Here is a 14,744-nt window from a genome sequence, read left to right on the forward strand (position 1 = left end):
AAGACAAGCACTGACTTCATGGAGGTGAGTGGAGCGGATCCTCAACGTGTCATTACCCACTCCCGCCCCAAAAGGAATGAAAGACGCAGTGAGAAATCTTATTTTATAGATGAAATGTGCTTCCAAGAGTGGGGGGACGGGGGGGGGGGGACGGGACAGTCAGAGCTTTAACTTGACCCAGCCTGAAGAAAGGTCCAGAGAGCTGCCTCCAGGCTCTGCTTATCAGCTTCCTCAAACTTTGGAAACGGGGTGCGGCAATTCGTATCAGGAGCTCCCGGATTGTTTAACGTTTCCTTCTGCCACAACTCCCTTCTTCTCCCCACGGTCGGGTGCAGCGCCACTCCTCAGAGACCCGGGGTAAAGATTATTATAATATATATTAAGTCCTTTGGCCCCTGGAGGCGTCAGGCCCAATAATTAGCGGTGTGTATAATAGCTGCTTTGAAAACTGGGTGCGTCACGCTGCACGCACAATTTTAATGGTTTTATGAAGCCCCCCCAGGGTTGGAAATCAGAGGCTGTTGATGACCCAGCTGGGCAGAGCTTATCAGGGGGCGGGACCAGGGCGGAGGGTGTGTCCCCGAACGCGCTCCTCATTGGTCGTTTGGACACAGGGGGAGGACCCTCGGCAGACCAAACTCAGTCCTCGCTCTGCCGCTGGGCTGGTTGTTGGTCATAATTTTAGGGCTCCCCGCGAAGAACAGCTGCTGGCCGCAGCAGCAGGGGGAGAGGGGGGGGGGGACGCGCTCGCTCGCTCGCTCGCTCGCTCGCTCAGTCGGTCGCGTGTGGTCGTCGTTGCCGCCGCGGCCGCCGCCAGCATGGTGGACAGCATCTACCGGACCCGCTCGCTGGGCGTGGCGGCGGAGGGGCTGCCGGACCAGTACGCGGACGGCAAAGCGGCGCGCGTCTGGCAACTTTACATCGGCGACACGCGGAGCCGCACCGCCGAGTACAAGAGCTGGCTGGTGGCGCTGCTGCGGAGCCAGCGCTGCCAGACGGTGCTCGACGTGGCCTGCGGGACCGGGTGAGTCAGCAGGCAGGCGAGCACCTGCCCTGCCGAGACCCGGGGCGCGTTTCCCAGGCAGCTCTCCAACGTGGCGAGAGGGGTCGGCCGGCTCCCTTGTACTTCGGGACCATAAACACTTCCGGATCTCCACATGCAAAAACTGCTAATGCGCGTCCAGTTCCTGCTCCAGCCTCTCTAGTTGGCATTGAAAGAGGGATGGAAACCGACTCTTTTACCCACCCTTTGGCTGCACCAAAGTCTTGGGAGAATGGAAGGAGAAGGGCAGGGACTCCTGTTCCGTCTTGGATGGGATGGAGAAAAGCCAGAAACAGCTTTCTCTGCTCCTCCACCCTCCCAGCTCCCAGCTCCCTTCTTTCTCTTTCTGACTGTTCTGTCTGCCCATGTCTCGTCTTTGCTGGATAGCAAAATAGAGACCTGTTATGAATTGGCCATGACTACGTGAACATCTTTCTTTCTCTTCCATAGTGTGGACTCCATTATGCTGGTTGAGGAAGGATTCTCTGTTACCAGCGTGGACGCCAGTGACAAGATGCTCAAATACGCTCTGAAGGAGCGGTGGAATCGTCGGAAAGAGGAATCTTTCGACAAGTGGGGTACGGGAGCCTTTGTTTGGTTAAGACCATCAGCTGAATGGTGAATCCATAGTGGCCTGTTTACAAGTCTGCATTTTATCCAATAAAAATTTGAGATACTAGCATCTTGCCTAAAACTCTATCAAAGCACTTCTTTAGGATTTATGCAGGAAGTGTGATATAAATCAGAGTTTAATTTTAAAATGATGTAACTCATGCATAGAAGAAAAGATCACCTTTATAATTTACTTTTTAAAAAAAATCTGTTATTTAACACACCAGAATCAAAATAGCCACAAAAAGTAAACAAGTCTCAGTCCTGCCTTCAGTGGTTGCAGTTGTCACTGGACAAAGCAATCAGTTCAGTTATTTAGTATTCTTTATCAAATACTTCTTTCTCCAAAGCAGGTTAGCTAACCTCCGAATAGAAAAGCTCTTCTGTGGCATGGAGGGTTAACTGTCTCTGACCTCCCTGCTATGTACACAAGCTTGTTGGTCCCTCAGTTTATAATTCTGGCCATAGGCTATGATGGACTGCAGTAGGCTCTGATTACCCTTGCAATGAGCAGCTAAGGCATCTGATTTTGAATGCTCACAACAACAGGGTTTGAGCATCTCTGCTGAGTTGTGTTTAAATGAGTTTACGGGAAAGTTTATGCACAGGGAAGTGTGTGGTGAAATATGACCCAAGCTATTTAAGTGTTGGAGGGAATGCTGCTGGCGTAATGAACTGCCTGTTGACACATATCAGTATCTACGCTCTGAAATTGGTATGGAGTTGAGAGGGGAAGGTTTCTTGGTTAGAATATTGACCTGCAAAGACAATGGGGAAAACACTCTTCAGCAGCCCCAAGATGGGGCTGTCCCCATTCTTGACTTCCTGGTGTGTACTTATGACATGAGAACCTCTGATGTTGAGCTGTGTTGCAGAACATCTCAGCTTTTTGAAACCTGAGCAATGAAATGAAGACTGCTAGAATTTCTGTTTGTGCCTATGAGGTTATGAGAGTGACTTTGTGGCTGAGAGGGGCTGGGGCTCAATGGTGGTGTTCTCAGTTTCATTCTCTGGTATCACTTGTCAGAGAGTTCAGGACCAGGAGAGGTCCTTCCCTGCCCAAGACCCTGGAGAGCCACTGCATGTCAGGGTAGACTACACTGAGCCTAGTGAATCAGTGGCCCGTAAAAGCAATTAACAGAAAGGAATAGATACATAAGGACTTGGGGGAAGTTAACCAATAATCACTGTGGAGCAGTTTATTCACAGGGATGTTTACGCTCAAGACTTGCTTCAGGCTGCTGTCTTGGTGATTAAGGCTGTGTTTGCTCATTGAAAAAGGTTTAAAAATAGAACCAAGGAAGTCACAGTGTGAATACATTATGCAAATTGTGCACATTTTTATAGGTTTTAGTCTGTACAATTTTTAGTCTGTACAATTTATTGTTCTGCATCTTGTATCCACTAGGCAAGGCAGTGAGCGATACCGTACAGTTAAGCCCATCCTCCTGAGCACTGGTGTTCTTAGTGTACTCTGCTCTCTTTGTGAGCCAGTGTAATGTGGTGGTTAGCTTGTCAGACTAGGAAAATCTCGGTTCAAATGCGCACATGACCACAACTCTCATTGAGTGACTTTGGGCCAACCATATTCTCTCATCTTAGGCTCCCTCACAGGGTTGATGTGAGGATAAGATGGGGGAAGGCGGAAGGATATATGCCGGCTTGAGCTCTTTGGAAAAAGGTTGAGATAAAAAATCCGACAGATAATAGAGAATTCTCCAGACAATAGCATTGTCCCCGCAGTCTGAAACCTACTACGTGTGAATTACAGATGATAAACAACGCAGTTAGTGGTTTTCATAGTTCCATAATTTTCTGACACTGACAGGGAGCTTTGAACTGGAATGTTTGTCTTTTTTCTGTTGTTTCATCTATTAGTCATAAAAGTCCTATAAAGGCTTTAGTGGAACCTCCCCCTGTAAGAGGAGTTTTGGGACAAAGAGCAGGGTGTTTGGGGCGGGCAGAGATCTGCCGTGCCATGTGCTTCTGCGAACTCTGCTACTGGATCCATGTTGTGTAATGTCATTTTGTAAACTGCATTCAAGACTGGGCATGCCTGCAATGTGAGGTTGTATGGCTGGGGGAAGCTGCTTTAGAATCCATAGAAAGACTAGTTTCTGAAGAACTAGCCTTGAACTTCTCACTTACGCTTGCATATGAAAATGAGAGCTAGGTAATGAAATTTGCTGAAGCATCACAGTTGAAAAGAGTCTGCGGGAGAATGTGAAACAGAGCACTGGAGTGCCAGATAGGCTGATGTTCTATTCCTTCCTGTCAGTTATTGTTTGCCTGTTTGTTTTGTATGAAGAGCAGATAACAGCCTCTCAAGGCCCATGGATGGCTGAGGAAACCAGATGGGAATGGGCCATCCCACCTCTGGAATGGGGGACTGATAGAAAGTTTTACCATTTCAATTTCTATCAGATTGCATTTGTGTCTCTAGAAGGAAGGAACCTTTCTCAGGAGACAGTATGGGCCTCAGTCTATTTTGGGAGCAAGTTGGTTAAATCAGGTAATATTGGAGATAGGGTTTGGGTTTCTAGAATGCATAGACTGATAATCCTTTCTCGGGAGGAGACTTGGAAGTTCTCAGAATCTATTGTAAAACAGGCTAGCAGAGTGAATGCATTAGGAAGAACTAGGAAGAGACTGTAATTGTCTAAGGTCCAGTTTATGAGGGAAACAGGCCAATAGTTTATGACTTCTGAAGAGGAAGCACTTTTCTAGAAAGCAGGGCAGAGCCAGTCAATTAATTATAAAATTGTATATGCCACATAAAATCCTAGCCTAAAGAAGTTGGAGCACCTATTGGTAGAGTTGTCAGATCAACATTATCTTATACGCTCAAGTACAAGTTTTCATGTTTCAGCATCCAGGTTCAGCATTGCTAGGACAGGTCTAGATCCATGCCATCCTGAACAATGGCTCGGAGCCTAATCTCTGCTTTCATTTGCTCCAAGTGCTTCGTCTTGTCAAAGGAGTAGGGTTACCAGCTCTGGGCTGGGAAATACCTAGAGATTTGGGGTTGGAGCCTGGGGAGAGTGGGGTTTGGAGAGGAAAGATTTTGTAAATATGGTACAATGCCATAGAGTCCACCCTCCAAAGAAGCCGTTTTCTTCTGGGGAATTTATGTCTATTGCCTGGAGATCAATTGTAATGGCTAGAGATTGCCAGACCACACCTGGAGGTTGGCAATCCTACAAAGGAGAGAGGATAATTTTTGCTGGATCCCCTCTCTCACTGCAGCTTTTCCATTCTGACTAACAGGGTATCCACTGACTCATGGAAATGCCCTTTTGGGAATTACAGAAGGCTGCATCAGGAAGGCTGTGGGGCCCTGCTTGCACTGCATATGATGCAAGCTGTTGTCCCCAGCAGTGATCAGACAGAATTTCCTAAGCAAAGCATGATGGAAGTCATCATCGCCACATAATTGCTGAAAGCAGAGTTTCTTTTCTTGGTCAGCGTGCCTGATGGCCATTCCTATGCATTCCCTCTACAAGAATGTATTGTAACCCCAAGCTAGGAATAGAATGAACTAGGAAGGGGTGGAGTCTCTACAGGCCGAAGGGTGCGGAATGTGTGAAAGCAGAAGAGGGAAGCAAGGTTGCCTGGCTGGGAGGTTGAAATTTAATTATAGGCTCTTAAGGTAACTGTAACCTGTTTTTGGAAACTAGTAAGGGAAGGAGACTTTTGTTCTGAATTATACATTTTAAAATTTATTGATCCAGGGCTGTGTTTGTCTAGTGGGGACTTCTCTTGGGACTCTCATCTTCGAAGCGAATGTATGGGATATTCAGCTGGAGACTTCCTGGGCCACCAGCAAGAGGAAAGAAATGAACTTTAGGGCTGAAAGCTGTGAAAATGGGAAAAGTTAATTGTTAACCTTTAAAAGATCATGGTTATGTTACGAAATTCTGTGTTGCTACATAATGCGCTGTTTAATGAAAAGTAAAAAGAAAAACATTTTACTCTCTTTGAATTACCGCAAGAAACATTCCAAGTTCTGCCCCCCAGAACTCACAAACTGCGGTTATAGCATGAGCAGCAGGATACTGGCTTTTGGGGAATAGGGGGAAAGTACTCAGAGATCATGCTCTCTGTTTAGCAAGTTATGTTTTCCCTCAGGAAAAGTTTCCATTGAATGTTTTCCCCCTTCCCAATGTGGTGTCATCTTTCATGGAACATTTAGCTGTCTTCAGTCTGCACAGGGATTCAGGCGCTTCCTCCTCTTGATGCCACTGGAAATGTGAGGAGGTCAAGGTGACTTCCGCAGCCTGAATATGATATCTTCTTTTGCTTTGCAGTCATTGAAGAGGCAAACTGGCTCACCCTGGCACAGGATCTGCCGAAGCCTGGTGATGGTTTTGATGCTGTTATCTGCCTTGGAAATTCCTTTGCACATCTCCCAGACTTCAAGGGTGAGTATCACACAGGATGATCCTGAGGAGAGTTGTGCCAATCTAAGTCCACTGAAGTAAACTGGCTTAGTAAGGTGTAGCTCTGCTTAAGTTTGCACTGACGGCCTTGTGCTATAGGTGTAGGCCACTAGACGCCTGTGTTTCTTCTCAGCAGAGCCTTTGTTCAGGCTACTTTGGGAGTCTTTCAGTAGCTTCAGTCAGAAAAAAAATCCAGTGGGAGAGAATGGCTGGGTGATTTCATTATCATTAAAGAAAAAAGATACCAACTCCATTTTCAAGGACTCTAAAGTTCACATCAAGTTGGTCAGGGAATCCATGTATCCTAAATTCAAGCAGATGATACATAGCTAATCTGGCATGGTAATTGTAATGTAAGAGATACTTTGTTACAGAATAATGCAAGCAAACAAATGTAGGTTTATTTATTTGGATATTTCTTGCCTACTTTTCACCCCACTGGGGATTCAAAGCAGTTACAAAAAAGGTTCAGAAATATAACTGAGACAGACAACAACAAAAATAGAGGAACACCCCCCACCCCCGCAAAAAACGCATGTGTATAATACAGTTCCTAGGCTGGTCCTGGGTCCCTTGGGCCAATAACGGCTATTGGCTACAAACCAAAGACTAGTTCCTTTGGCCATACCTAGACTTAAATATTTGTTACAGGAAGGGCAATAGAAGCTCAACTCAGAATGTATTCAACAGGCAGACTCCTTCTTAAGAGTACAGAAATGGCATACACATTTTAAAAAGGAATTAAAAACATGCACTGCAACTGTTGTTTTCTGATAGTCCAACTCCCCTCATTGTTCCTCTCAAATCCCACTCAAAATGAGATGCATGTCTTAGATTTGGAGCTGTGTAATGTTGTAGAGTCTTCTGTTGGCCTTTGAGGCCTGCTTTCATTCCCACCTATGTTATGCTGTGACCTACAGTATGGTGTCAATTAAGTGGCCTGAGTCACATGATCTATGGCATCTCTCTCTCTTTCTCTTTGCTAGAGGGATGATCCACAAATTGTTTCTAGATGATTAGGGTCTATTTTGACTCACTGTCCGAGGCTGTGAAAATGCAGAATTTATTTGATGGGGCACAGAATACACAAGTGGGGAGTTACAGGTCCTGCAGGCTTGTGGTGGACGGGTAAATCTGAAGGAACTAAGAAGGAATTTAGCTCAGTGCTGTGTCTTCTCCTAGGTGACCAAAGCGTTCATAAACAGGCTCTTAAGAATATTGCCAGTATGGTGCGTCCTGGCGGCATCCTTGTAATTGATCACCGTAACTATGACTACATTCTGGAAACAGGCTGTGCACCACCAGGGAAGAACATCTACTACAAGGTAGAGAACCAGTGTCGTGTGAGTGTCAGGGCAAGATCTAGGAAAACCAGGTTTAAATACCCACTCAGCTTTGAAGTTGCCAGATGAACTTGGGCTGGTCATTGTCTTTCAGCGTAACTTACCTCATAGGATTGTTGTGTGAATAAAATGGAGATGGGAAAACTGCGTATGCCACTCTTGAAGGGCAGGATACAATTGTGCCAGGTAGATTCCTAAAAAGAGACTTACTCAGGGTTTGCAGTAACTCCCCCAGTGTAGAACAAAATTTTGTTCTCCTTTGGCTATTCAGAGCGGGCACATGTAAAGTACTCATAGACTGTACAGTATCTGAAAGTAAGTGGGGGAACTGCATTTTTAATGTATGCCACTCCTAAACAAAACAGGTGAAGAAACATCAGGTTTCCGGCTGGATATGCTGCAGTGTCTTCTGTAGGATATGCCTGAGAGAACTCTTACATCTAGTATTTCAGTAAGGCACCTCTCTTCTGGCTAAGAGGACTGTACTATGTGCTCTATCTGAATGTTTGTATCCACTTGTACTCTTACTCTGTCCACAGATGCATACAGAACTACCTGCCTCTGATTTAGGCATCTGGGTTCTTAGTTAGAACATTTTAAGGGGAAGCACAGAAAGTAATGAAGGATGGAAGGAGGCTGGTCTCAGTTCAAGGTTCCTTTAATAGCTGATAATTCCTGCTGTGCTGCTGTGTCAACATTGTTGGCCACTCATAGAACTATAGAAGAGGCAAGCTGGACAAGGGAGCTTCCTCACTGGATGACTTTAGGCCACTCACATTTCTTTCAGAACTCTCTCACAAGGTGTCCATTGTGGGGGGTGGGGGAGGAAATGTGTAAGCTACTTTGAGACCCTTTACGTTAGGCACAGGTGTCAAACTCACGGCCCTCCAGATGTTATGGACTACAGTTCCCATCATCCCCTGCTAGCACGAGCAATTAGCCATGCCAGCAGGGGATGATGGGAACTGTAGTCTATAACATCTGGAGGGCCGCGAGTTTGACACCAGTGCGTTAGAGGAAAGTTGGGTATAAAACCCTACTTTTCTTCTTCATAATATGCATCTCCTTTCCCTGTCCCCTGATAAGACTTGAAGACTGGGGAAATAACATGGAGATGGGGAGGGATGTTTAAAAATTGGCGAAATAACACAGAGATGGGGAGAATTTTTTTTTTTTATGCTTGGATTGCACTTCAACACCAGTCTGTATTGCCAGTGCCTCTCCCACCTGGGTGCTTTGGAAACACTGTTGCCCATCGTGGTGTTTGAATATTGATCACCAGAATCACCTTCCCAATTAGGGAAGTAAACATGGCAGTAAACATGGAGTAAACATGGGCAGTAAACATGGAGGTAACTGGGATGCTGGCCCTATGGCCAGTAACTGGGCAATCCTGGCACCAATTGCTGTGCTACAAAACCTTCATTACTGAACATTCCACCTCCTGCCTTTTGCACTTACCATATTGAGCTGGGAAAAGCAGTGGGAGGAGGGGGTTCAGGGAAAATGTTATTCCATCTCTTCCACAACAGCGATAAGGTTATGCGCAGGGCTCCCAAACATAGTTTGACCCTTGATGGAAGCAGCAGGGTTTTTTTTCTCCAAAGGAGGGGCAGGATAGTAGTCTTGATGAAACAGGGCAACACTGTTCCAAGAATAAAATTCTGTTCCAAGAATAAAAACGAGGCGTACAGAAAGTCCAAATCAGGGAACAAATTATTTTATTCACAGAGAAAATGGAAGCACAGGGAGAAGAGTGATGGTTGTAGAAGTATTACAGTTGCATGACAGGTCCAGAGATGAGGCTCTGAATAAGCGAGGGCTGGCCAAGTATCAGAGGGAGAAGGAAACCAAAGGTGGAAATTCTTCTCTCTTGCAGAGTGACTTAACTAAGAACATCACCACATCTGTACTCCTCGTCAACAATAAACCGAGTATGGTGACACTGGACTATACAGTGCAGGTGCCTCCCGAAGGGAATGATGGAAGCCCAGAATTTAGGTAGGTTTTGTTCAAAACCCATCTTGTGTCTACAGTCATTGATCCCATGACAGATGTGTGGGCCTATCCAGCCCAACCAAATCAGCAGGTGCCCAGGACCAGAGGCTATAGAGAGAAGGCAGTGGTATACACATAACGTATTTTGTGGAAAGAATATCCTCCAGTTTGCAAGATTCCCCTTCCATCCATTGATACAAAGAGGGAATAATTGGGGATTGTATTCTAAACCGAAAATATGGCTATTCTAAACATACTGCGGTATCTAGATGCTAAATTTTGTTGTAAAACCATGACAAGAAGGTCTGACAATGAAAGATGTGACTAAGAAAGCTACCAGATCTTTTGGTAAAATAAATCCATTAGTGGTACTGTTGCAGACAGATTCATTAGACTATGACAAAGGCTTATCATGTTTTACACTGGCAATAAAATATTAGGTTACATTTCCTGGGAGAGAGATGGCAATTTACACTGGACCGGAAGGAGAATTGCCGTATGGAGATCCCATCTTTCAATCTCTGCCTCTGATGTTCCCAGTTGTATTGGGAGGCCACAAGTGTGTTTCCAGTCTTAACACCACTTGTACCTTGTCTTGTGCCCATTGGCATACTTGTTTACACACAGCTCTGTTAGTGTTGGGCACAAGAAATCTTTACTTGGGATCTGATTAGTGAACAGTCCTCTTGCTGGGAGTTTGAATTTGTACTCCAAGTTATGATTTGCCCTGGAAGGGAACTCCTGAAGTGGAAATAAACATGTAAAATAGGGGATCCATTGGTGCACATACTGGTTTTCTGACCTCAGTTCTGTCTCTGCTACATCAAGATGTTGGGCTGGGAGAAGCCAAGATCTGTCTCTCAAGGGAGATGTTTATTCATTACAAGTAGATCTAGCTAGCAACTGTTTTGCTTTCATTTTCTAGCATTCTGTATTGTTCCACCTGGCAAAGGATCTCTCCCCAATATTTGTGGTTTTAGCATATATGTTTAGTAAACAGAACATGTACAATCTGATATCTGGTATGAAAGGGAAGTCCTGGAGTAAACTTACCTATTCAGTGGCTGGTCAAGTCTTGGATTTGTTTTGAGGGTAAGGTAGCTCTCTGACTCTATTAATGTTCTCTTCCCCAGTCAGTTCCGTCTTTCATACTACCCTCACTGCTTGGGACCCTTCACAGAACTTCTGAAAAATGCACTACAAGGCCAGTGTGAACACAGCGTCCTGGGGGACTTCAAACCTTACAAGCCAGGCCAGGAATACACGCCATGCTACTTTATTCATGTGGTGAAGAAAACTGGATGAGAATTGTTCTAGAGAATTCTGGGGCCTCTTGTCCACAGCTGGAATGGCCATTTGCTACTCCAACCATGTTTAAATGATAATGAATATGTATAGAATGTGCCTGAATCAGAAGACGGGAAACTGGAAGGATCTTTCCTCCTCCATCTCCCTTCCCCAAAGGGGCCAATATAGTAAATCTGCTTTAGGGACTGGAGGAGCTGTTTCTTAATTGGTGACCTCTGAGAGAAAGAGATGGGGATGATCTGCATCTGAATTGTATGCCAAGTTTTATTACTGGTTAAACTGTATTTTTCTGTCCTTGCTGCCTTATTTTTCCTCCTCCTTAGCTTGCATGGATGATGTGCATCAGTGGTGCTAAAAGTGGGTGGGTAGTTTTCTTGGTGGGTTGGGAACAGAAGATGTGGAGACAGGAATTGTATGGGCTGTTTGAAATCTGTGAGTAGGAGGCTTCTGCCTAGTTGGGAATTTCTTCTGTAGCTCCCATTCACTTCAGTGGTGGCTTGTTTATGAGAATGTGTTGGTTCCCAGAGTCTTCTGTTAGCGGTTGGTGGTATTAGTATGGTGCATATATTCCTCCACCTGAAGCACATTCAGTTTGGTTTTTTCCCCCAGTGCTCCATAAACACAGAAATCTGTTTCTTTCAAATTATCCCAATAGCTAAAAGCTAAAATCCTAAACATGACAGAGCATTTGAAAGCAGAAAATCACAGACTTCAGCCCTAGTATTGTCAGGTAAAGGATATCCTATAGTAAGTTATGAGAAAGAGCTTCCTGTTTGAGAGCCTGGAGAACTACTGCCAGAGTAGACAGCCACTAAATTATATGGGTAAATAATCTAGCTCAGTATAAGGCAGCTTTTAAAGCCACTCTGACACAGAAAGTTGGGAGAAGCACCTCAACCTCAGGTGTGATTTCTACAAGAAAATGAGAAGACGTAGAGATAATTTTAATGTCTACTTACTGCTCTAGACACATATTTGAATGCCAGTAGCTCCTTTTTCCCCCTAACTTCTTTAGTTCCTATTGGGCTAAATGATGTCCCCCTCCCCACACACACACCAAGAGATGGCTGGAAGAAGGAACCAGCGCAGGAAGGGCAGAAGCTAGAACATCTTGAGGTAGTGCAAGTTTGCTGAGTTGTGATCTAGCCATCCTACCTCCAGCTGAGGTGTGCTTTTTCTACAAACTGCCTAGGCTGGAGACCTAATTCTAGCTTGTCCTGAGATTAGAAAGGACAAGAAAGGACTTCCACAAGGTGCCTGACAGTAAAAGTTACTTATGAGCTAGGACTTTATTGTGAGCATTAATTTAGGAGATCTCCAATACTTATATGTGACGATGTTCTAGCATCAACCCAGAGTGTAGCATGGGAACGTGGAACAACGGCTGAGTGTGGAGTTGGGGTGTGTGTGTGTCACAATCCAGCTGCCTAAAAGTCTTTGTTCTCTTTTGTGTGAGTAATATCTGCTGAAATTTCAGAAGCCAGAGAGGAAGATGTATAAGGTTGCTAAAAATGGAGTGGCATGGGGAACCTCAGTGGCCTGCATAGTTCTTTCTCTTCTCTATAACTAACAAAACCAGAATTATAGTAAATGCAAATAAGAACAAATGCATATTGATAGTATTTAAATTAGTTGTAGAGGCAGGCCTGGGCATGATATAGAACAGCCACTGTTCCTAACTTCTTTGCTGTGTCTCAAGCTGTAATGGGAGCAAACTGTAATTGCAAGTCAAGATTGTCACCCACTTTCCAATGCAAAATTATATCACCAAACTGTTCCCAATATTGCTGTTTAATTAGTATTGAACCCAAATGACATGCTTGGCAAACCCCCCCCCCCCCCCCGCACATTTTTCACACCCATTTACAAAAATTTTTTTTGCAACAGGACATATAAGCAACAAGAACCGCTGCCGCCAAGATGATAGGAGGGAGTCAGTGTGATCCAGTCACATGTATTCAGCCAGTAGGGCCAGAATGCATCCATTGCAGATGCTATTTTTCCTACCCTGTATTACTTTTGGTGGGATGTGATTTTGGCTGTGGAGCCTAAAACCACATTCTGTTCCCATAAAGTGACCCACTTGCCAAAGTGTTCCCTTTCCCTTGTTCACCCTATTCGAATGAAAGGGAATGAGATGGCCTTGTTTGCTCTCAGTAATATTACAAGGTCCACATGATTATAGCTATTGATGTTAGCATGTTTACTACAGGAAGCTGGATTGGTGGAGGATCACAGAGAACCACTTTAAAGTAAGAAAATCACCAAAATAGCAGTAGCAGCAGATTGGACAAACACTGTGTTTTGTGATAAAATGCCCTGAACATAAGGAGGGGTGTCCTGGAGAATTGTGGCCTTCTAAAACACACGTTTTTTGAACTGGAAGTTGCATCTCTTGAAAGTTGGATCCTGTGCTAGTTTTAATGGTCTCCTACAAATACTGGCAGACATCAGCTGAAATGTGTAAATTGAGATTCTTTGCCGTTGGGTAAGTGAGAAAATTCAAGGTCCATCTCACAAATACATACTAGATGCTGATGAAGTATGAATTCTGCTATTCTGCTTAATTGTACCTCTTCATTAGCAGTGAAAAGTGATGGTATAAATTAAAATGCCCATATGTGCAGCATGTTTGGCTTAAACCCTGCTAAAAAATAAGCACTGACAGGAGTTCCGTCAGTGGATCATGCCTTTCTCCCACTGCAGCCGGACTTGACCTTCTATAATTGTTTGAACTAGAAACCCTCCACCCATTAAAAACTTGAGGGGGAAGTCAAGAGGTTTGCTGTGTGACTGTGTGGTTATGTGTCTCAATTGTCCCCATGGAAATGCTGGGGCAAGGGTCCAACCCGTTGTCCAAGTAAGGAAAGGCTTGTGATTTCTTCTGAAAATATTTAGACCCCAGGACAATGACAAAAAGGTAGTGGTTACTATAGAATTAGGGCTGCTTCTGTAAGTTTGGCTGTAGACTGCAGTGCTACATCACGATACCTGTAGCCCAACAGCCACAGCCCTTTGTCAGATCCTTCCAAGTACCAGCCATTAATCTTGTGTGTCCTATTTTAAAGCCATGCATTTAGTGCCATGATCCACAGCAATGCATCTTTGGTGGCTAAAGGGACTCTTCTCCTTTTTTACTCAGTTGGGTCCAAAACACAGTTGGGTCCAAAACACAACATTATTTCTCCCAATTCTCCTACCATTGCAGCTGAAGGAATGAGATTGACTTCCCACTGCACCTAAGCCTATTGAATTATACATCACCATGTAATTGGGGGGGGGGATCATGGGCTGTGACGTCAATCCAGCTTAAGATAGCAAATCTGGCATGTTGATATACCCTGGCTCTGGTCCAGATGTGTTGGGCTAGGACCCATGAGCAGTTAATGTGGTCTGTCAGTGTTACACAGATTCCATTGCCAGGTTTTCTCTCCCGCTCCCACAAAAGTAGACAACCGACTTGAATAGTGCAGCTGAGTAAGAGAACAGAAGGAGGCTTCAGCTAGTGGGCTAACCACTCTACTGCATAGCAGGTTTTCTTTTTTAGCTGGCAGGGGAGGTCATGGTCACAGTGCAGAGATCACTGAATACTGTGAAGTGCTGGGGGATTTTTGACAGCAGTCAGCCTGTTGGCAGAGAGGGAGCAACCTCAGGACCTCAAGCAATGAAGCTGTTAAAATATTTAGGAGTCACAATGCATTTGGCAGATTAGATTATGGGTTTAGAGTGGATGGATGACTAGACTGAGAGTGAACATCACTGTGACAGCTCACACATTCATTATGAACCACCTATTAAAAGTGATCGACTATCAACAGCATATGGATTCAGATGGATTCCAGAATGCCTCAGGACAGCCAGGCAAACTTTTTTTTTGCTGTAAATCTGACTTGAAGTGACCCCTAATGGGTTTTATGCTAACATACCTCCATGCTATTTGAGGGAATGGCTAATGATTAAGCAGCTTGAGACAAACTGCTCCAGCACTGCAGAATAAAGTTT

At 44.7% G+C, this 14,744-nt stretch overlaps 1 protein-coding gene across 1 annotated transcript; it reads left to right on the plus strand.

The window, feature by feature from the left end:
• Positions 1-667: 667 nt before the first annotated feature.
• GNMT (glycine N-methyltransferase) lies at positions 668-11,036 on the plus strand. Its single transcript, XM_048482327.1, has 6 exons — positions 668-1,024; positions 1,493-1,620; positions 5,962-6,075; positions 7,276-7,418; positions 9,316-9,437; positions 10,568-11,036. The coding sequence occupies exons 1-6, from the start codon at positions 819-821 to the stop codon at positions 10,737-10,739; spliced, it is 885 nt and encodes a 294-aa protein (XP_048338284.1). The 5' UTR covers positions 668-818; the 3' UTR covers positions 10,740-11,036.
• The last annotated feature ends 3,708 nt before the right edge of the window (positions 11,037-14,744 follow it).

Source organism: Sphaerodactylus townsendi, linkage group LG01 (assembly GCF_021028975.2).
Source record: "Sphaerodactylus townsendi isolate TG3544 linkage group LG01, MPM_Stown_v2.3, whole genome shotgun sequence".
NCBI lineage: Eukaryota > Metazoa > Chordata > Lepidosauria > Squamata > Sphaerodactylidae > Sphaerodactylus > Sphaerodactylus townsendi.

Bases quoted from the DNA above. Each gene is read 5' to 3' on its own strand.
- GNMT (XM_048482327.1), top strand. From the start codon at position 819: ATGGTGGACAGCATCTACCGGACCCGCTCGCTGGGCGTGGCGGCGGAG. The intron at 1,621-5,961 runs GTACGGGAGCCT...TTTGCTTTGCAG, and splicing joins GGAATCTTTCGACAAGTGGG to TCATTGAAGAGGCAAACTGG. The intron at 6,076-7,275 runs GTGAGTATCACA...GTCTTCTCCTAG, and splicing joins ACATCTCCCAGACTTCAAGG to GTGACCAAAGCGTTCATAAA.